General features: G+C 38.0%; 1 protein-coding gene across 1 annotated transcript in view; it reads right to left on the bottom strand.

The window, feature by feature from the left end:
• Gyc32E (Guanylyl cyclase at 32E) overlaps positions 1 to 19,297 on the bottom strand; it is a 309,145-nt gene extending 289,848 nt beyond the window's left edge. The window contains exon 1 of the mRNA XM_073966075.1: positions 18,801 to 19,297. Within this exon, the coding sequence (XP_073822176.1) occupies positions 18,801 to 19,232 (432 nt within the window). The 5' untranslated portion in view covers positions 19,233 to 19,297. The remainder of the gene's footprint in view (positions 1 to 18,800) is intronic.
• Positions 19,298 to 24,625: the final 5,328 nt, after the last annotated feature.

Consider the following 24,625-nt stretch of genomic DNA (forward strand, 5'->3'; position numbering starts at 1 on the left):
CGAATCTGTTTAAAATTTGTTATATTGACGCATTTTTAATAGGCGGTCACTGAAATCGGATGCGCCTTACAAGCATATGTAAATCGCGAAATTTTTACCTATTTGAAGTTTTTTTTTTGAATGATAAGATACAACTGACGGCACACCTTGGACGCTGAAGGAAACATAGATAAATGCATACATATTGATAGAGTTGCACTCGCTGTATCCGAAATGCGCATGCGCCTTAACTGATTTTAAAAAATTTGCGAATTACACGCTTTTTAACTTTTGTGTTTTTTTCTTTGGTTGTAATTTCAATATTACTCTCTATTCTATTTTTTTTTATCATAGAAAAGAAATATACTTTCACGATGACAAACTATTTCCTTGTAGAAGTTTTACCAAAATACTTCAGGTTTTGTATGGAAGTTTAGCGAAATAGTAGAATAACTCCCAAAAATATTTCTCAAATTTTTCGTATTAGGCCAATGGTTGGCAACATATTTATACCCTACACCACTATGTGGTAAGGGGTATTATGTGCATTTGTATGTAACATACAAAAGGAAGCGAGATAGACCCATAGTTCCTTCTAGGGATATACATAGAATCACTTTCTGAGTCGATTTATGCATGTCCGTCCGTCCGTCCGTTCGCAACATACAGGTCGCATTTGTTGACCGATTTCGCTGAAAATTGGGGAATACCATTTTTTTTAGCCGTCGGAAGATCAAGTTCGAAGATGGGCTATATCGGTCCAAGTTTTGGTATAGCCCCCATATAACGGTACCTCCCGATTTAAGGTATTTTAAGGATCTTAGCCGCATTTGTTGCCCAAACCAGCTGAAATTTTACATTTGAGGTTCCCAATGGCCGCGAAATTGCTCCACTAAAAATTGTTAAGATAGGTCCACGGTTCGGTATAGTCCCCATATAACGATACCTCCCGATTTAAGGTATTTTATGGATATTAGCCACATTTTTTGCCCAAACTAGCTGAAATTTTACATTTAAGGTTCTCAATGGCCGCGAAATTGCTCCACTAAAAATTGTCAAGATAGGTCCACGGTTCGGTATAGTCCCCATATAACGATACCTCCCGATTTAAGGTATTTTATGGATCTTAGCCACATTTTTTGTCCAAACTAGCTGAAATTTTACATTTGAGGTTCTCAATGGCCGCGAAATTGCTCCACTAAAAATTGTCAAGATTGGTCCACGGTTCGGTATAGTCCCCATATAACGATACCTCCCGATTTAAGGTATTTTAGAGATCTGAGAGTTTGTTTTGGGTTATTAAAAAACTTCTCCACCAAGAATTATGGACATACATATGTCCACGTTTTGATATAGCCCCGAATTTTGGTATAGTTTCCATATTAAAGTACCGCTAGATTTTAGGCACTCTGCAGTTTTTATATACTTTTTATACCCTACACCACTATGTGATAAGGGGTATTATGTGTTAGTGCATTTGTATGTAACATACAAAACGAAGCGAGATAGACCCTAATTATTCCATTTTAATTAAGACTGTTTTATGGTGGAGGGTATAAAAAGTTCGGCCCGGCCGAACTTAACGGCTTTTTACTTGTTTTGTATTGCATACTTTAGGGGGTGTCATTGTGTGAGTGCTATGTGCTATAGCAAGGGGTTCTGATGCATAATTTTGGTATTGTGGGAGTCCATGGAAGACGAAAACACCTATGGTTTCTTTGGGTCACTTCGTTTTTCGATTTTATAACGGTAAATGTAGTGAAAAACGGTGTTTCTTGGATTTTCAACTTTAAACGGACATAACATCTATTTTCCACAATGGAAATTTACAGCTTATTTTTTATTTAAAAGGTGAAAATCATGGCTTTTGAAAAAGACACCAAACTGCGTAATTATTTACTTTTTCAAGAAGGAAATTTAGTTAGCTTTACAAAATGGGGAAAACCAATGAAATCGGTTGAAAAATGCGTGAGTTATGCCATCTTTAATGTTTTAACTTCTTGGTTTTTCCTTTATAAAAAATTGGTACATTGTTCGTAATTGTTAACTAGACAAATTCAAACTACAATCATACGCACCAAGGTACCAACTTTTATAAAGGAAAGCCCGAAAAGTTAAAACACAAACAATGCCATAACTCACGCATTTTCCAACCGATTTTATTGGTTTTCCTCATTTTGTAAAGCTAACCTTCTCGATAAAAGTAAATAATTACGCAGTTTAGTGTCTTCTACGCAGCCTAGAGCACGAGGAAAAGCATTTTCCTGTTTTTTAATGCGTTTTTGTCAAACTTAAATCACTATAACATAACCATTTGTTCCCCGATTTTTAAAAATTATGGCTTTTTCAAATAAAAAAATAAGCTTTAAATTTCCATTGTGGACAAAAGAAGTTATGTCCGTTTAAAGTTGAAAATCCAAGAAACCCTGTTTTTCACTACATTTACCGTTATAAAATCAATTATATTCATTTCGATAAAAAAAATGTTTAAAATACTGAAAATAGGGACGCGCCGTTATATGGGGGCTATATCAAAACACGGACCTTACTTACTTAGCTGGCCCATTACAGAACATTTGTTCTATAGGCCGAACTAAGAAGAGATCTTCATTCCTCTCTATTTGTTGCTTCGCACTCTGGAATACCGCGCCTTGTCATCTCATCATCCACTTGTTTGCGCCATCTATTCCTTGGCCTGCCAATTCTGCGTGCACCACCAAGCGGTCCGTATTTATACGCCTTTTTAGCGGGTTCATCATCGCTCATTCTTATGATATGGCCTAGCCAACGCAATCGCTGCATCTCGATACGTTTAACAATATTGATGTCGTTGTATAGCAGATACAGCTCGTGGTTCATGCGACGTCGATATTCACCGTCAACGCAGATTGGTCCGTAGATCTTTCGAAGAATTTTTCTCTCAAACACACCAAGCACTGCCATGTCTGCTTGCGCAAGTACCCAGGCTTCGGAGCCATACATCAGCACGGGTAGTATCAGTGTTTTGTAGAGCGTTATTTTTGTTTGACGAGATGTGGCTTTTTATTTAAACTGCTTATTAAACCAAAGTAGCATCTGTTGGCCAATACAATTCTTCTTTTTATTTCACAACTGATGTCGTTTGTTGTGTTTACGGAGGTGCCGAGGTAGACGAAGTCTTTTACTACCTCAATATTATAGGGACCAACTTCCACAGTCGGTCCGAGCTCAATGGACGCATTGCGCGTCGACACCATCAACTTGGTCTTCTCACCGTTTACCGCCAGACCCACTTTAGCAAATTCTCCTTCGACCTTCATAAAGGTATCAGTTACTTCTTTTACTGATCGGCCCATGATGTCTGTATCATCAGCATAAGCAAGTAACATGTGACTATTGGTGTAGATTGTGCCACTTCTTTTGACGTTTGCCTCTCGTATAACCTTTTCTAGCAGGATGTTGAAGAGGTCAGACGAAAGACTGTCTCCTTGTCTGAAACCTCTTTTGGTACCAAACTCTTCGGAGAGGTTCTTTCCTATTTTAACTGAGGACCTCGTGTCAGTTAAAGTCATTTTGCAAAGCCGGATGAGCTTTGCGGGGATACCATTCAGACATGGCTTGGAATACCTTTGAACGCAGCGGGCTGTCGAAGGCTGCTTTATAATCGACAAAAAGGTGGTAGGTGTCGATCTGCATCTCTTGAGTCTTCTCCAGGATTTGCCGCAGGGTAAATATCTGGTCAATGGTGAACTTGCCAGGTCTAAAGCCGCATTGGTATGCACTATAGGTCAAACGGGCCATTTTATTGGCCAAAAGTCTTAAAGTTAAAACAAGTATTTGGTTTAAGTTAATATAGCGTTTTTAGATTCAGGGAGAAAAATGGAACAACGTGGAACAACAAATACACAATTGGTACCTTAACCCGTTGGGGACAAAAACTGGAAGGTCTGTTATTTGTCTATAGAATTGAAGGCATCGACGTCCGATAAGTCCAGAAACTTTTTTGTTCTGTTTCGTTTTAGTTTTAATGTGAATATGCCTTAAAATTATTACTTTGAAAATCCCAAAGTATGATGTGACATATTTTGACTATAATTGTATATATTTATAAAAGATTTGTAAATAATTTGACTTTAGAACACAGCAATTTGGATAACATTATTTGGTAAGAGGTTTAACCCTGACTTCAAAAAAACAATATTATGGAAAATATGGTAACCTAAAAAAAAGTTGCATAATTCTTGTCGAGCAAATTTACGCAAAATCACATAAAATTTTTTGCATTCAGCACGAGTTAATGAACGAATTTCAATTTTCACTTTCATTGCCGAACGTTGCCGAGACTTTAAAAGCGTTCCTAACCTCAAAATGTTCTACTTTCTTCGAAAATTCAAAGTTATCACCCATTTAATAACTATTTATACACATAAATGATGATAGGAGGGCATTTTTGATAAATAGATATCGAATACTTTCTAATCAAATCGTTACTTATGCTAATATTGTGATTTTGTTTCGCCCTGAACGTATACAAGTAAACATATTTCGTTAACAAGTTTTTAAAGATATTTGGATAATACATATTTGGCAGCCTGCCATGTAACGGTATAATTTCTCATACAAAAACAAAATTTATTTTTATTATATTTGAAGTGTTTCTTACAAGTAAGAAACACAAAATAAGTGAAAATACAAAGTGCGAAATCTGACTTTTGGCCAGTAAAATGGGCTGTTTGACCTATAGTGGAATGGTCCAATTATCTCGTTGACCACAGGCTTTAGTCGTTCGCACAATATCCCTGACACGATCTTGTAGGCAATAGGGAGTAGACTTATGCCCCTATAGTTAGAGCATACAGTCTTATCTCCCTTCTTGTGGACGGGGCACAGGATACTCAGGTTCCAATCGTCGGGTATTCGTTCTTCCTGCCAGATGGTGCTAACTAGCTGATGTATACACCTTATCAGCGTGTGGCCTCCGGTTTTGAACAGCTCGGCTGGTAAGCCATCGGCCCCTGCTGCCTTATTATTCTTCAGCCGATTTATTGCTGTCTTCACCTCATCTTGTCTGGGCGGTATACATTCGATACCATCTTCTGGGATTGGGACTGTGGTATCTTCGTCGTCTTCGCTGCTATTGGATACCAACAGATTTGAAAAATGTTCTTTCCATATCCTGAGTACACTATCTGTATCAGTTACCAAATTACCTTGCTGGTCTCTACAGGAGGATGTGCCTGTACCAAAGCCATCAGTTTGATGCTTGACCGTGAAAACACGGACCTATATTGACAATTTTTTGTTGAGTTATTTTGTGATCACTTCAAAGCCCACATATTAAATTATTGGTGGAGATATCTTATGATCACCGGGAAACTCAAAAGTCAAAATACAGGTATTTCGGTAAAAAATTAATAAAATCCACAAACATCGGGAGGCGTTTTTGAAAATTGGGGGCTATAACAATACATGGACATATGCATGTTGACAATTTTTTGTGGAGATGGTTTTTGACCACTGGGAACCTTAAACGTCAAATAAGATGTAGTTCGGTCACAAAATGCGGATAAAATCTTCAAAATACCGAAAATCGGGATACCTATATTTACAATTTTTTGTGAAGATGTTTTGTGACCACTGGGAGCCTCAAACGTCAATTTAGAGATTGTTTGGTCAAAGAATGTGCTAAAATCATCAAAATACCGATATATGGGGGGGGGGGGGGGTATAGCCAAGGACCTAACAATTTTTGGTGGAGATATTTTATGACCACCGATGTTAAATTACAGGTTGTTCGGTCCAAAAATGAAGCTATAATCTTCAAAATATCGAAAATAGGGAGATAACGTTATATGGGGGTTGTACCAAAACATGGACCTACGTTTACAATTTTTGGCGGAGATGTGAACCTGGGAACCTCAAATGTTAAATTGCAGGTAGTTCGGTCAAAAAATGAAGCTAAAATCTTCAAAATACCGAATATTGGGAGTTACCGTTATATGGGGGCTATAACAAAACATGGACCTATGTTGACAATTTTCGGTGGAATAGATTTTTGATCACTGGGTACCACGAATGTCAAATTACAGGTAGTTCGGCCAGCAAATGTGGCCGATATAGCCCATCTACGAACTTGACCTGCCTATGGAAAAAAGGCAATCGGGTGCAGAAATATAGCACTCTAGCGCAATTATTGCGGGCGCTAGGGAGATTACAACATGACTAGATCGACTCAGAATTTTATCCCGATCAGGAATTTATATACTTTATAGAGTAGCAAATGATTATTTCAATGCTTTCCAAAGGGAAAAAATCTAATGTTCTCTCCATACTATGGTGGAGGGTAAAAAATGGAGGTGGAAAAGAAACTACAAGTTGTTCATAAGTTTGATTTTTCGGCTTTTCTGGCACTGGGCCTATCTTCAGTCAGCCTCATTAATCCTATAGATTGCACCATTCCGAGCGCATTTGAGCCAAAACTAGTCTGGTTTTCGTGGCAACTAACGCTGCTCAGTTGCGATAAATAAGGGATGTTCTCCGAGGACTGCATTCACACGATACTTATTTATGACATCTGCTACTGCATCTGTGTAAATGATATTTAGACCATCTTGATAGGCTTGCTGATCTAAGGGTTCTCTCTTCTTATGTTGGACCTCTCTTTCTAGATCATGAAGAATTTCTTTATCTCCACCCCATGTGCTGCTGGCTAGAGACTTGAGGACCTTGTTCCTACATTTCAGCCTGTCGTAGATAGCTGTGCAATACGATTGCGGACGATGTGAACATGCTGTCGAATATCGCCACTAGAATTGTTGGGGTAGTTGGTGGTCAAAATTCTGTTACCATCAATCTTGACATTCAACTCAGTGCTCGACTCTGCATTAAATGTGGAGAACAGATTGGCCGCAGATTTAATGGCGGTTGATTGCATATTCCTCGTGTGGAAAAAGTTGGTAAGATCAGTCAGATAGGAGTTCAACCTTTCACAAATGACATCAGGGAAGGTACGATCTCAATGCCGTCTGGAGGAGGTGGAATACAGGAGAGGTAGAAATAAACAGTCTCGGATATTTCATATCATCTTTTGGAACCCCCGGTTTCACACTACTGGGTTTGGATTTCTTGTTCTTGAATTCCACGTATGACTGGCGTCCACGCAAGGATAGTCTGCTCAATCACTGTCCAATCACACGGTTTCCTCTGGTTGAGTCCTCGACTAGTCTGTATGTGTGGAGATGGCGTGCAGCGCTGTTGTCGTGCTGTGCTACTTACACTGTGTGTAATTTGATCGGTTTGATAGCTGCAGACTAAAACCCGAGAAAATTTTTAAAAGAAATTTGACCTTGGCGATTTTTACCTTGCATATGAAGTTTGATGGATTATATGTGTTCACAATTTTTGTTCCTTAAGAAAATATCTCCAACTTTGCCTCTAAGAGAAATTCAAAATTCCTAACGGTTTGGAAGATATAGTCTGAAAAATCACCCCTTTTTACATCAAAGTTCCAAACCTTTGGAGGCCTACAACTACGAAAGTTGATGAGATAGGGAAAAACGGCGAGACACGTGTCTTCTATTTTTTGGTCTTCTATCACGCTGCGGTGTCAGAATATGGTTAATAATTTTCGTGTTGCACAGTGTTATGGAACCCATGCTGTTCATCGGCAAAAGGACAGCTATTTCTGATGCTGGGGAAAAATAAAGCCTCAAGAGTCTTTGCTACGGGCGATAAAAGCGAAATCGGTCTGTACGATTCACTTTTGTTGGCATCAGTGGCTGGCTTCAGTAGCGGGAACACACTGCACATTTTTCAGATTTTGGGAACAATGAGGGTGGCTAGCGATAAGTTGAGAACTTTAGTGAGATACTCCACTCCCGGCTCATCCAGCTGTTTCAGCATTACCATGGAGATTCAATCAGGGCCCAACGCTTTGGATGGTTTAGCGTTCCTGATGGCATTCGCAACATCATCCATCGTAAACTTGGCAGGAAGAGATCTAATTCGACGTAACACTCTTCGCTTCGCCTGTCACTTCCGGGGTGCCCGACAAACTGTCGATTGAAATAACTTGCGCACCTCTTCGGGTCAGTCAACGTAACGTCGCCGAACGTTCCTCCCCCCCTTCTAGAGAATCGCACTACAGGCTTCGAGAGTGAATTAACCGTTGCCCACAATTCACTTATACGGGCTCCAATGGTGCAACTCTTCAGAAGATTTAACCACTTTTTCCGCTTATACTCGCCGACCAGCATGTTAACTTCCAGTGTCAGCTTTCTGACTCTGGGGTCATTGGGGTTGGCTCTACGAAGCTCATCACGCTCATTTGCTTATGCCACCGCCTCTGCTGGGAAGTTTGGTCGCACTTCGGGTATTCGACCAGCAGGAGTATATCGAGCGGCTGCAGCATTGATAATATCTCGAAACGTCCTTTCTGCTACCCGAATATCAGATGCGTTGTACAGATTTTTCAAGCGGTGATTAGTGAATTCTCTGAAACTAGGCTAATTAGCTTTCCCATGATTGATGAAAGTGTGGCATTCAGAGTTGATTAAATGGGTCGGTCTGCAGATTTAGACAATTATGGCAAGATTGTATAAACCAAGAGAAACGACGGGTTGCCAGGTGACGTAATTTGTCAAACTAGGTGACACGATGGTTATATCTGTCGAAATGTGACACTCTTAGCCAATTCTGGTAGGGGAGTCCTTATTAACCGTGCAAAACGTAGAGCTGCCATGCTGTATCAAACGTCCTGCAGTTGTTGTTGAGATTGGTTTCCTGTACCGCCGCGACCGGCCGTGATGATATCTTTCGAGTCATAAACTCAACTATTTACTCCATCTTACTTCGTAGTCCATTACAACTAATTGCCAAAAAGTATGCATTTTCAGGATTGGAACAGAAACCTCTGTTGTTATGTGTTGTGTATGCGGCTGCTTTTGGGGAGACTGTGGGGAAGTCTCGTATTCTGACGACGACAACGACACACTGGGAAGCACCCACTCCCGCTTTCTATTCCATCTTACCGAAATTTGAGTGTGGTGGATGCGGATGTGACAAAACGAGTACATCCGTATTGGTCCTGGGTTTTCTTCCGTCCCGGCACGGACCAAAGAAATCCGGAGTAGGCATTCCATGTTATGCTGCTTCCAACACAAAAACGATACAATATGAGGCAGCCGCTGGCCACAACACGGGAGTTGTGTGGTTGCGGGCCAATACGGCATCGGTTTTATAGTCGGTAATTCAGTCGTTAACTAGTTACAGAATCGCACTACTGAAGTAGTGCTTTAAATAAATTAATAACAAATACATAAAGTACATAAAAGTCCATGCGTTGCAAGATAAACAAAAATTGAGAGTTTTTTGCAACAAAACCAGTGGACGCTCGGCTGGTTTAAATCGTATCCCTTGGCTTAACTTCTATCTCTCTCCCCCTCTTCATTTATTGAGTGAGCAATGTTTTCAAACTAACAGATTCGAAATAGCAGCCAATAATAAACACAAACAGCAAATATATGTTCCAAAATACGCAATCGTTGAACATAATCTATAATCCTTCCACAAATGATTCGAAAACAAATGTCATTTAACATAATTAACGCCAAAAATTTCACAGCACATCGACACAATAATCACATAATTAAATTTTCTTCTGCAATAATTAATCGGAAATCTTTTTATTATGTTACATCCCAGCAACGGAAGAAATAAAACAGTATAGTATAATATTAAAAAGAACTGCTGTTCAAACCCTTTCAGATAAAACTCCCATATTTAATTCCATTTATGCGATTAATTATACAATATGTAATGTAAACAATACGAGTTTCACTGTAATTGAATTTATTTGAAATGTTCAAAACCGAAGAAACATTCAAGCGATTTATTGTTAGCGTCACGATTTTAATCGGATTAACATTTATATAACATTTATTGGTGAGGAATTAACAATTAAATTAAAATGAAATCGCAATAGGTAAGGAAGGGGAGTTCTGATTCTGATTCCTTGCCAAGTGTTGAAAGCTTTAAACAGCAAAGTACATAAAGCAAAGTTATTTGTAAATACACATTAAACAAATTCATCTTCACTTATTCTAAGAATTTTTATGAAAGACAATATTGAGGAGATGAGCAATTTAATACCTCTTATCGGGGAAAAAGAGAATGTAAATATCAATTAAAAATTGTAACAGAGAAGGTTAAAAATATGTTAATTCCAAACTTTTCATTTAGATTTTTAGCACTATTGACTTTGATTAGCCAAATATTTTCTATTATCAAAAATAAAAAAATATCGTGATGTACCGTTTAATGGGTCTATATCAAAACGTGACCTGTACCGGCCATTCTCTGCGGAAATGTTTTATTACCTTTAAATATACCGAAAATTCTCACCAGGAATGTTTTACACCCCCAGCGAAGGTTTTATACTAAATTTTAGCCATATCAATAGGGTAACGCTCCTAGAACCTTGAAAATATCAAAATTGGCGTTGCCGTTCTATGTGGACTATATACAAATTAGAGCTGTACCGTCAAATTTCTCTGGCAAAGTTTTGTAGCCCCAATTATCTTTCAACTATTTCGGTGGGATAAAGAAGCTAAAATCTTGAAAATGACGAAAGTCCGGATGTATCTACAATATTTACTTCTGTAGCAAATTGTACCAAATTAAGTTTTATCGTAAATAGAGCGAGTAGTATCTTAATATCAACAGACAGACGGAGCAACGGACGGACATCGTTATATCGACTTAGAAGTTTATGCGGATCAAGAATATATGCATTTTATAGGATCTCTTCGTCGGAGACCATATAAAATATATACAGTGCCTGGCATAATTATTTTGACAAAAATTTCTGGCTTATCCTTTACTAGAGTACTTAAAATTATTAATAAATTTTATCAATTCAAACATACACTTGCACTTTTGTACTTACTTACTTACTTACTTAGCTGGCCCATTACAGAACATTTGTTCTATAGGCCGAACTAAGAAGAGATCTCCATTCCTCTCTATTTGTTACTTTGCACTCTGGAATACCGCGCCTTTTCATCTCATCATCCACTTGTTTGCGCCATCTATTCCTTGGCCTGCCAATTTCTGCGTGCACCGCCATGTGGCTTGTATTCATACGCCTTTTTAGCGGGTTCATCATCGCTCATTCTTATGATATGGCCTAGCCAACGCAATCGCTGCATCTCGATACGTTTAACTATATTGATGTCGTTGTATAGCAGATACAGCTCGTGGTTCATGCGACGTCGATATTCACCGTCAACGCAGATTGGTCCGTAGATCTTTCGAAGAATTTTTCTCTCAAACACACCAAGCACTGCCATGTCTGCTTGCGCAAGTACCCAGGCTTCGGAGCCATACATCAGCACGGGTAGTATCAGTGTTTTGTAGAACGTTATTTTTTGTTTGACGAGATGTGGCTTTGTTTTTAAACTGCTTACTTAAACTAAAGTAGCATCTGTTGGCCAATACAATTCTTCTTTTTATTTCACAACTGATGTCGTTTGTTGTGTTTACGGAGGTACCGAGGTAGACGAAGTCTTTTACTACCTCAATATTATAGGAACCAACATCCACAGTCGGTCCGAGCTCAATGGATGCATTGCGCGTCGACACCATCAACTTGGTCTTCTCACCGTTTACCGCCAGACCCACTTTAGCAGATTCTCCTTCGACTTTTATAAAGGTATCAGTTACTTCTTTTACTGATCGGCCCATGATGTCTATATCATCAGCATAAGCAAGTAACATGTGACTATTGGAGTAGATTGTGCCACTTCTTTTGACGTTTGCCTCTCGTATAACCTTTTCTAGCAGAAAGTTGAAGAGGTCACACGAAAGGCTGTCTCCTTGTCTGAAACCTCTTTTGGTACCAAACTCTTCGGAGAGGTTATTTCCTATTTTAACTGAGGACCTCGTGTCAGATACGAGGGCGGTTTGGAAACTTCTTAGCCTATCAATGAAAGAGAATAGTTAGTTTTTCAAAAATATTTTTATTTTTCAATATAATCTCCTGAAACTTCAATATACTTAGTCCAACGCTTTTGTAGCAATTCTATCCTTGATTAAAATAGTTTTCCTCAAGGTCTTTAAAATAGTGGTTTACAACTGTAATTGCATCTTCATTTGAGGTAAAACGCTTGCCAGCAAGGAATTTTTTTAGATTTGGGAACAAGTACAAGTCACTGGGAGCTAAATCGGGAGAATAAGGTGGGTGGTCAAGCAACTCGTACTTTAATTCGGTGATTTTAGCCATTGTTAAAACACTCTTGTGCGCTGGTGCGTTGTCTTGATGAAAAATTATTTTTTTGTGTTGTAAGCCAGGACGTTTTTCTCGAATTTGTACATTTAATTGATCCAAAGGTTGCAATAGTACTCTGAATTTATTGTTTTACCCTTTTGCAGATAGTCAATCAATAAAATTCCTTTGAAGTCCCAAAAAACCGTTGCCATAACCTTACCAGCCGATTGAATTGTTTTTGCCTACTTTGGGGGCACTTCCTCCAGCTTCAGTCCATTGTTTGGATTGTTCTTTTGTCTCTGGAGTATAGTGGTGGATCCATGTCTCATCAACAGTTATGAAACGACGCTTAAACTCCATTTTATTTCGCTTAAAAGATCCAAAGAAGTTTGAGAAATGTTCATTCTTATGCGTTTTTGATCGACTGTTAACAAATGCGGCACCCATCTTGCAGAAAGCTTTTTCATCTGTAGTTCTTCATGCAAAATTAAATGGACTCGATCATTTGAGATGCCCATGATATTAGCAATTTCACGCACTTTTATTCGTCGATCATTTAATACCATATCATGCACTTTGGCTACAATTTCTGTTGTTGTTGCTGTTTTGGACGTCCACTACGTGGTTCATCTTCAATGCTTGTACGACCACGTTTAAATTCAGCAACCAATTTTTTACTGTTGCATATGAAGGAGCACTTTCACCTAACACATTCACCATATCATTATGAATTTCTTGACCCGATAAACCTTTTTTATGTAAATATTTAATCATAGCACGCATTTCGAATTTTTCCATTTTGAATACATGTTTCTATATGAAGGAGTTGCCAGATCGAAACAAAATTTACATGTGTTCATAACAGAGATGGAAGTTTCCAAAACACTTAACTTTTTTCTGTTTATACCGCGCTTTTTGTGCTAAGCTAAGAAGTTTCCGAACTGCCCTCGTAAAGTCATTCAGACATGGCTTGGAATACCTTTGAACGCAGCGGGCTGTCGAAGGCTGCTTTATAATCGACAAAAAGGTGGTAGGTGTCGATCTGCATCTCCTGGGTCTTCTCCAGATTTGCCGCAGGGTAAATATCTGGTCAATGGTGGACTTGCCAGGTCTAAAGCCGCATTGGTATGGTCCAATTATCTCGTTGACCATAGGCTTTAGTCGTTCGCCCAATATTCCTGACACGATCTTGTAGGCAATAGGGAGTAGACTTATGCCCCTATAGTTAGAGCATACAGTCTTATCTCCCTTCTTGTGGACGTGGCACAGGATACTCAGGTTCCAATCGTCGGGTACTCGTTCTTCCTGCCAGATGGTGCTAACTAGCTGATGAATACACCTTATCAGCGTGTCGCCTCCGGTTTTGAACAGCTCGGCTGGTAAGCCATCGGCCCTGCTGCCTTATTATTCTTCAGCCGATTCATTGCTGTCTTTACCTCATCTTGGCTGGGCGGTATACATTCAATACCATCTTCTGGGATTGGGACTGTGGTATCTTCGTCGTCTTCGCTGCTATTGGATACAACAGATTTGAAAAATGTTCTTTCCATATCCTGAGTACACTATCTGTATCAGTTACCAAATTACCTTGCTGGTCTCTACAGGAGGATGTGCCTGTACCAAAGCCATAAGTTTGATGCTTGACTCTTTGGTAGAATTTTCGGACTTCATTCTGGCTCCTGTACATCTCGATTTTTTCACACTCCCGCTTTTCCATCTCTCTCTTTTTCCTGCGGAAAAGACGTTTCTCCTCTCTCTTTTCTCCCAGTATCTCTCTCGTGCGCTACGCGTTGCTACGGATTGTAAAGTAGCCTTATATGCCGCATTTTTCTCTTCGGTGGCAGCACGACACTCCTCATCATACCACGGATTCCTTGGTGGAGGTCTCTGGTATCCAAGTATGGATTTTGCGGCTGTTTGCATGGAGTGGGCAATGCTTTGCCATTGCGCTGATATGTTATCGGGATGAGGAGTGCTTTGCTTAAGCAATTGGGCTAGTTGAGTGGAATATGCTGTGGGTATCTGTTGTGATTGCAGCTTACCGATGTCTAACTTTCGTGTTGTGTCTGTTCGTACTTTGTTTGCTACGTTTAAGCGGGTGCGTACCTTTGCTGCAACAAGGTAGTGGTCCGAATCAATGTTTGCGCCTCCGAACGATCGTACATCCAACACGCTCGATGAATGTCTTCCATCTATAACAACATGATTAATTTGGTTTCTTGTTTTCTGATCTGGAGACAGCCAGGTGCCCTTATGAATATCGAGATAAATAATTCTGGTACTGCTATCTACCATGTTTTTTGCAGCTGCAAAGTCTATCAGCCTCATACCATTGTCAGATGTTTCACTGTGGAGACTGAATTTCCCGACTGTTGGGCCAAAGATATTCTCCTTTCCAATTTTGGCATTAAAATCGCCTAGAATGATTTTAATGTCATGGGCAGGGCAACGGTCATATGTTTCTTCTAAGCGCTCGTAAAATATATCTTTGGTCTGTTCGTCCTTTTCTTCAGTGGGAGCATGAGCGCAAATAAAGCTGATGTTGAAGAATTTAGCTTTTATTCGAATTGCAGCAAGTCTTTCATTCACTGGGGTGAAGCTGGATACCAGATGTTTTAGTCTCCGACTAACTACGAATCCACAACCAAACTCATGCTTTACGTCATGGCAGCTATAATACAGTGCGTCACCTTTAGGTGTTGTTGTGACGCCTTTCCCAATCCATCGTATTTCCTGTATTGCAGTAATATCGGTCTTGTACTTTTCAAGTACGTCTGCCAATGCGAAGACTGCACCTTCTCTATAAAGAGTGCGAACATTCCAGGTGCAGATTCGCAGATCATGGTCCTTAAAACGTTTGCGGGGTTCGTCAACTTTAGAGGGGTTTGTTTTTCTTTTCTTTCGTTTTTTCATAGTAGGCTGTTTTTTCTAGGGGAGGGTTACTAACCCGACGCCCAAACCCAAGTTTTAACGTTCTTATGTGTGAACGCGCGGCACATGTTAGCTCACTACCTTTAACGGGTGTTAAAGGCAGTTCCCCAGGTGACACCACGGGGAGGTCAGTGTCCACTTGGGATGAAAGAGGGACCAAGATAAATCCTGGGCTTTGCCATGTTAAAACCGGTCAGGACCGTTGCTTGGTATCTTCCATCCCCTACGTCACTTTTGTAATGTAAATAAAATTTCACTGCGTGGCATAAGTATTTTGACAATATTGTGACAATATTGATTTGTAGACCTCAACAAATAAAAATATCTTTTTTATAATTTTTGATTATTATGCACATACAAAAAAAACGGAGAGCACGCCGAAAACAAAAACACCAACATTATCTACAGAAAAGGCCTAAAGCAACAACATCAAGCGAAGCATAAACAGACATAAAAACCTAAACATCAACCCATGAATTGATAATTGCGAAATATTGGGATAAATACCAAATAAAAATATACTGACCTCAAGCTCGAAGATAATTTTATTTTTAATAATTGGATAAAAAGGCCGAAAAACATAAGAAAATCATTAAAAACAGAGAGCACGCCGAAAACAAAAACAAAACAAAAACAAAAACATGATCTACAACAAGTAGGAAAAGCGTTAAGTTCGGTCGGGCCGAACTTTTTATACACTCCACCACAAATTTCAGCCATTTCGGTGGATTAATGTCGCCACAACCTTCAAAATACCGAAAATCGGAAGGTACCGTTCTGATTTTCGGCCTGTGGCGACACAAAACACCAAATTACAACCAATACCATCGAAATATCCTAAAAGAAATATCCTAAAAATTCCTTAAAACGACGACGCGTCACGCGTCATTTTGTATGGGGGCTATTCGAAAGCGTGGACCTACGTAGTCCGCTTTCAATACCAAAAGTCCTACGTACATATAATAGATTTTCCTAAAATTTCATCCACCTACGTCAATCCGTTCGGACGCTAGAGTGACATGGCTATATCGATGTAGAATTGCACGATTATCAAGAATATATATAGTTTGTGAGGTCTACAATTATTATTTCGAGTAGTTACAAACGGAATGACAAACTTAATATACCCCCATCCTATGGTGGAGGGTATAAAAATACCATAAACAACATCAAGCGCAGCATAAACAGACATAAAAACCTAAAGATCAACCCCTGAAGATGCAATTTTATAATTGCGAAATATTGGGATAAATACCAAATAAAAATATACTGACCTCAAGCTCGAAGATAAGTTTTTTTTTAATTTTTCTTCAGTTTATTTTTTTCAGTTGTCTAAATACAATTATTAAATAAAGACGGTAAAGTGAGTGAATAAATCAGTGTTGTGTTTTCTTAAAGAAATTGTAAATGCCCAATACATTTAATAATTGGAAATTTTATAATTGAATTAAAAACTGAAAGGAAATATTTTATTGGACAAGGAATCGCATTTAATATGATAATTACATCAATACATTTTTCATATACCCATATGCTACATATGCTTGTTAACAGCAAGCGAGAATACATTTCAATGTATTTTACATTGAAATTTAAGCACCCTTGCTCTCAGTAAGCTCCCACTGTTGCATGTTTTAGTTTTTTTGCAGCTTTTGGGTTTGTATTTGTTTGCACCCAAACATATAATTTGTTTGCATATTGGTTTGCAGGACCCAAACATGTGTTATGTTTGGGACTGGTTGCAAACAAATATATGTTTGCGCAAAATATGTTTGGGACATATGTTAGAGAGGCAATATTTTTCCTCCGTGTAGCATGTTTGGAATTTAAAATTGGATATATCGGTTCACGTTTTTATATAGACTTCATAAAACGGTATCTCCCGATTTTCGGCATTTTCAAGGTTCTGCCCTCAGTATCTCCTATATGAAGGCCAAGACCTATACCCACAAATTTCATATGAACATTTTAACATACCAAAGGCCAAATGCCAAATTTCACCCATTTCGGTGGATTTTTGTGGCCACAACCTTCAAAATACCGAAAATCGGGTGGTACCGTTCTGTTGGGGCTATATCAAAATGTATACCTATACCGACAAATTTCATATGGAACGTTTAGTACCCCAAATGAAGACCAAATGCCAAATTTCAGCCATTTCGGTGGGTTGCTACGGCCACAACCTTCAAAATACCGAAAATCGGGAGGTACCGTTCTATGGAGGCTATGTGAAGGCGTAGACCTATACCAACAAATTTCTGGGAGAAAGTTTTGTACTCCCAACGAAGACTAAGTACCAAATTTCAGCCATTTCGGTGTGCTAATGAGGCTAAAACCTTTAATTATACCCTCCATATTATGGTGGAGGGTATAAAAAAGTTTGTTTCGTTGTTTGTTTGTAATTTATGAACTCGAAAACCGCTGAACCGATCTTCCTGAAAATTTGAGGGTATATTGCAATATGGCCTGAAAGTAAAATAGGCTATATGCATTTTTGAAATCCCGCGTCGATCTTGAGATATAGTTTCAGGATCGGAGGTACCTCAAAAAATGTAGATTTTGTATGCTGATATCTAACGAACGGTTGCAGATACAGTCTCTAAATTTGGAACCAAAAACGAAATTTGGTCTAAAAATAAATTTGCCATCGGAAAATCGGTTCAGAATTGGAATGTGTGACGGAATTTGGTCTAGAAATAAGTATGCCGAATTATATTGAAATCGGTTCAGATTTGGATAAAGCTCCCATATATATTTTAGGCCGATTTCATGTATTTTATTCACCAAACCAGCAATGTATGTCCAACTTCAATGAAATTTGGAATTTGATCTAGAAATAAGTATGCCAATTTATATTGAAATCAGTTCAAATTTGAATATAGCTCCCATATATATTTTCGGCTGATTTCATGCACCATACACTGCACTGACCGTGTAGAGAACGCTTTCTTATCTCCTTTATATGTTCATTAAAGTTTTATAAATGGTAGCATTTAAAGACAATATAATTATAGTTATTCCTTTAAATATTATCTTAGTCGGGGTAGCGAAGCGCGCCGGGTTCAGCTAGTCTTGTATAAATAGGAAAAAAATGGAGGCTGTTAAAATTTTGGTAGTGGGTTCTATTCAAATGAGCGGCTAAATATCGTTAAAACTCAGAAATTTCAGTTTTGAGAGTCATCCCTACTTTTACCAGACAAAAAAACGCTCTGCTTTTCCGTGATCAAGTAAAATCAACTAGCCTAGGTCATGCGTAATGGCACAGATCACGTATGGGCTAAGGTGTCAGCTGCCGGTGAAGAGATTTTCAAGGGATTTTTGGATCATAGATCCCATACGACTATGCATCTTGGTAGAGGTAACTGTGTTGCCCCAAGTGAGTCCCTTTTCATTCCTTCTGTGGGGATTCTTTGTCCGTTTGTTAAGACTACCTAACACTCTATCCAGGGACCTAGCTTTTTTCTCTTCCTACTAAATGTCGATCCACAATCCTCAACAACCTAACACATTTAAAACAATAGTTTAATTACAATGCCATTTGTAATATAATGCGTATTTATTTAGTATTATTATTCTTTGGTGGAAATCATATTTATGTTGTTTAGTAGTAACAATATATGCTTTTTACGCTCATTTAAACACTTACCCGCATTTGAGAGTATTCGGCCAGAAACCCAATAACAATATTATCCATGTCCTTGTGGCTGGGGTTCATGTTGCGGTTGTAGTTGTGGTTGCGAATTTGTTGGTTAGGTTGTTTTACATTGAAATTGTTAATAGCATTATTATTTATATTGTAGTTGTTATTGTTGTTACTTTTCGTTTGAAATAACGGCGGCACAGCAGCCACTGCCTCAGCAATTGGTATTACTGCGGGTTCGGATTGCTGCAGTAAACGTCGCAAAGAAGACACTGGCTCTGGTTGTACTGTGGTAGATGTCATTGTCAACATCATCGTTGTCGTTGTTAACGTTTTGTTACGGTAATACTGTTGAGCATTTAATTGACTGATTATGCAAAAAATTGCATAAAATAAAATATGTTTATTCATTTTGAACTTTTTTAAGAGCATTTTCATTTTTGATTTTTATTTTAAGTATTTATTGTGGTTATTTCATCTTTATTTTCATTGAGTTTTTATTTCTAAAACAAAGTAAATATTAATTTATTCACATTTTAAGCTATTTAAAGAAAACAATTATATTAAAAATATTCATGCAAACAGTGTGTGCCACTAAAATAATGGCAGACGAATTAAGAACAAGTGAAAACGGCGTTAAGTTCAGCCTTTTAATATCATCCACCATAAAATAGGCAGAACTAGAATTGAATAATTAGTTTCCTTTCGGGTCCACGATTTTAGGTGGAGGAGTGTTTCGACTAATTCCCTCAAGACACCTAAAGTCAGGAGGTATTGTTATATGCACGATATACAAAAACTTCGATCTATCCTGACAATTTGTCGTGGAGAAGTTTTGTGACCACTATCGATATATGGGGTCTATACCAAACTATGAGCCTATGTTGCCAGTTTTTTTATGTGGAAGTTTTGCTATCAATGGGAACCTCAAATATCAAATTACCGCTATTTCAGTAAAAAAATTTAACTAAAATTCTGAAAATACCAAAAATTGGGAGGCGGAGAAGTTTCGTGAATTCAGGGAATCTCAAATGTCAAATTAGAGGTAATTCGGACAAAAACGAAGGTAAAATACACAAAATACCGAAAATCGTGAGTAACCGCTATACCAAAATATGAACCCATGTTGACTATTTGTGGTGGATATGTTTTGTGACCACTGCGAACCTCAAATGACAAATTACAATACCGTAAATCAGGAGTTACCGCTATATGGGGCCATACCGTTGTTGAACATTTTTGTTCAATTTTGTGACTACTGCGAAACTCAAACGCTAAATTACAGCAAGTTTGGTTAAAAAAATGTGGTTAAACTAATCATAACACCGAGAATCGGAAGGTAGCCCTATATGAGTGCTATACCAAAACATGGCCTGATGTTGACAATTTTTATTAGTGGATGTGTTTTGTGACCATTCGGAACCTCAAATATTAAATAACAGGTAATTCGGTAAAAAAATATCTATTCTACTTAAAATACCGAAAATCGGGAGGTACCGTTATATGGAAGCTAAACCAATACATGGACCGATGTTGACAAATTTGGTGGATATGTTTAGTGGCCACTGGGAACCTCAAATATCAAACTACACGTAGTTCAGTCAATAAATTTAGTTAAACTACTCAGAAAACCGAAAATCGGAAGGTACCGTTATATGGGAGCTATACCAATATATGGCCCGATGGTGACAATGTTTGGTTGATGTGTTTTGTGACCACTGGGAACCTCAAATGGCAAATAACAGCAAAATTGCTTAAAAATGTAGATAAACTACTCAAAAAAAAAGGAAGGTTGCGCTATATGGGGGCTATACCAAAACATTGACCGAAGTTGAAAATTTTTGGTGGATATGTTTTGTCACCACTGGGAACCTCAAATGGCAAATTACAGCAACATGGGTTAAAAATGTAATTAAACTACTTAAAATACCGGAAATCGGAAGGCACTGCTATATGGAGACTATACCAAAACATAAACCGAAGTTGACAATTTTGGATGGAAATGTTTTGTGACCACTGGAAACGTCAAATAGCAAATTACAGCAAGTTCGGTTAAAAAATGTAGCTAAAATACTCAAAGTATCGAAAGTCGGGAGGTACCACTATATGGGGGCTATACCAAAACATGGACCGATGTTGAAAATTGTTGGAGGATGTGTTTTGTGGCCACTGGAAGCCTCAGATATCAAACTACAGGTAGTTCGGCCGAAAAATGTGGTTAAACTACTCAAAATACCAATAATCGGGAGGTATCGATTTATGGGGGGTATACAAAACATAGCCCGCTGTCGATAATTTTTAGTGGATATGTTTTGCTACCGCTGGGAACCTCTATATGGGAGTCATGGACTGATGGTGACAATTTTTGTTGGAGAATTTGACCACTCTGAACCTCAAATGACAAAGTACAGCACGATTGGTTAAACAATGTGGTTAAACTATTCAAAATACAAAAAGAATCGGAAGATATCGCTATATGGGGGCTATACCAAAATATAGACCGAAATTGACAATGTTTCTGCCCACTGGGAATCTCAAAATTGCAGGTAGTTTGGTCAAAAAATATAGCCGTACCGTTATATAGACCATCTTTGAACATGACCTGCTTATAGGAAAAAATACACTCGGGTGCAAAAGTATAACGTTATACCTCAATTAGATTGAGAGAGGTAGAATGATTAGAACAGATAGGCACCGACGTAGACGTAATGATAATTTTTTAGACATGTAATTTATAAAAGTTCAAATGTTGTCAGGAATTTTTGAAGATTTAAATCTCATTTTCGCACCGTTGGAGGCTACAAAACTTTTCTCCAGAATTTTGTCGCTGTAGGCCATTTCGGTATTTCTAAGGTTTAAGCCTCATTATTTCTCCCAGAAGAACGGTACCTCCAGTTTTTCTGTATTTTTGAAGGTTTTAGCCTCATTATCCCACCGAAATAGCTGATAATTTGTATCTGATCTTCATTGGGTGCTAAAACTTGAAATGTGTCCATGCAGGTCAACGTTTCGATATAGCTCCCACAGAACGGTTCCTCCCCGATTATTGGTATTTTGAAGGTTTTATTCTCATTATTCCATCGAAATGGCTGAAATTTGGTATTAAGTTTTTGTTAAGGGCTACAAAACTCCAACAGTTTGTCGGTTTAGGTCGACGTTTTTATATAGCCCTCCCATAGAACGGTACCACCTCCCGATTTTCGGTATTTCTAAGGTTTAAGCCTCATTCCTGAAATTGGTCAGTACAGATGCAGGTTTTGTTGTAGCTTCTTCCCAATTTTCCGTATTTTAAAGTTTTTTTTTTAGAGTTCGTTATGGCTACAAACCTCTCCCCCAAAAATTTTTGGATATATGTACATAGCTCCCATAAAACAGTACCTTTTGATGTTGGAGATTTTTAGGTTTCAGCCACAGTATCCAAGAGAAATAGCTGAAATTTGGTATTTGGCCTTTGTTGGGGGATTAAAACAAACCAACAGTGATTGGTTGGTTCTGGTTCCCGTTTTGATTTTTGGTATTTTAAAGGTTTCCGCCACATTATTTAGATGGCAAACATTTCGTATTTTGTCTCCATTGGAGCTATAAAATAGTTCTGCACACAATTATCTGCATATGTTCACGTTTTGATAGACCCTATAGAAAGGTACAGCCCAATTTTAAGTATACATAATGGATAATGTTATCCAACCGAAATGGTTGTAATCTGATATCAATAAAACTAAGGGTGGATTGTATAAACTCCATGTTCATTTTCATTGTAGTTGGAAATTATTTTATGCTGTGGTGTTCTTCGGATTCTTTTGATTTGAGGAGAGGAAAATAAAATGCGCTTTTTATTGATGTGTTTTTACCGTAGTCTAGCTGAAACCAAAAACCAAATTATGAGCTGTCATTATGTAAAGCCCCATGGAGCATAATGGGGAACTTGATGCCTATATATACTTATGCAACACCTACCGCCAGGAGGACAACCTATCACTGAAATTCACCCTCTTCAATGACATTGCGAATATTTAATATTCTTGTGTGTTTGAAGATGATATGAAAAAATTGCAGTTTTTTAAGGGATTTTGGGCGCTAAATTAATGCCTAGTTTGGTTGTTTCCGTTTTTGTTATGCGTCATTGACAAATGAATTTTAGGAAAAATTAAATCTCTGTTATTAATAAATGTCCATATGTACTCTTTGAAACACCACAACTTTTGGAATATCTGAAATCTGAAATTAATGTTTACATTTCCTATTCTAGCTTCCATCGCCCTGAGTGACGACCACTGTTTGTTTCTTTTTGTTATGCATCATTGACAATTGAACTTTAGGAAAATTTAAATTGGTTTTAGTTATGAATTTCCACATTTATTTTTGACTTTTTAAAATTCCCAAAATGTTAATTTTGGGTATTACGGCCCAGTTTTTGGAATAGTAAAAATATCTGTATTCGTTTAAAAGTTATTAAAGTTTTCATTTTCTATTTTAGCTTCCATTAGTCGAAGTGACCACACCTGTTTATATTGTTCTCTTTTGTTATGCATCATTGACTTCTGAATTTTAGGAATATTTAAATTTGTTTTTATTATGAATATGCATATCTACTCCACACCACTATGTGGGCGGGCGTTGTTATGGTTTTGTTTAGGGAAACATTGTCCAAAATTAACATCTGTTGTTGACGTTCTTTAGAATTTTTTAGATTATTTTGTAAATATGTTTTGTGTTTAACTTTATTCCAAATTCCAAAAATATTTATTGGGTGAAAGGAAAATTAGATTTAACAAGTAAAAAAGTATCAGTCGGCTTTGCCGACCGAGATATACCCTCAGCTTGTGTATATTGAAACAATTTTTTTTCCAAAAAACGCATGTATTTAGGGAGTTTTAAGAATTTTGGGCGTTTGAACTGACAAAAATGTTGATTAGGGTTTAATATCAAAAGTTTTGCGGAGGAGATACTAAAAAGAATGGATCTCCAGCCACTACATATGGTACCATAGGGGTTTTTTAGAACTTCAGGGATGTTTGCTCAAGAAGTATGAACTTGCCCCTGAAACAACTTTTACCATCGCAATTGAGGCAGCAATGCAAGTTGCTTCAACAAAAATCAAAGTGATTCGAAGGCAGGTCTTAAAGTGAACATGTATCCGAAATTTTGAGTGGGAGGTACCGGATGGAGTGGACAAATATAGTCCATATTTGAACCTGATCTATATCTGGTAGATATATTAGGATGTGTAAAGTATGGACCAATTCGGCCACTCTCTTCAAGAGTTGTGGTGCCCACAAATTTTCCCAACATTTTGGAACTTTTGTGGGGGAGGTACCGGAAGGAGTGGACCGATATAGCTCATCTTCGAATTTAAACTAAGTTTGGACAAAATATTACGAAAGCCAAAATTTGAACCTAATCGGTTCATCCGTTCGAGAGTTATCGTGCGCACCAGCCAGCCAGACAGACAGACGGACAGACAGACAGACGGACGGACATTGCTAAATCAACTCCAAATTGTCTGAAACACATTTCGTCCAAACATACTTGGGGTCTTAAACCATTATTTCGATGAGGCACATTTTGCCCGTATGAAAGTGTATATACCCTTTCTAGCCTAAAGGCTGAGGGTATAAAAAACTATTCAGAAAAATCTGTCAATGATAAAAAACATGTAAAAACATGTGGGCAGCGACATTTAAAGGCGGAGAAAGGTGTACCAAAGGGTTTTTGGAAATTCGAACTATAGGTGTACGAAAAGTACTAAAAGTTACTAAATTTAGTACCATTTGGTATTACGTGAACGGATAGAGCTAAAATCTCGAAATTTGGAATGAAAATCAAGGTTT

The sequence above is a fragment of the Musca autumnalis genome, unplaced genomic scaffold (assembly GCF_047663935.1).
Source record: "Musca autumnalis isolate F117 unplaced genomic scaffold, ASM4766393v1 scaffold_2, whole genome shotgun sequence".
NCBI lineage: Eukaryota > Metazoa > Arthropoda > Insecta > Diptera > Muscidae > Musca > Musca autumnalis.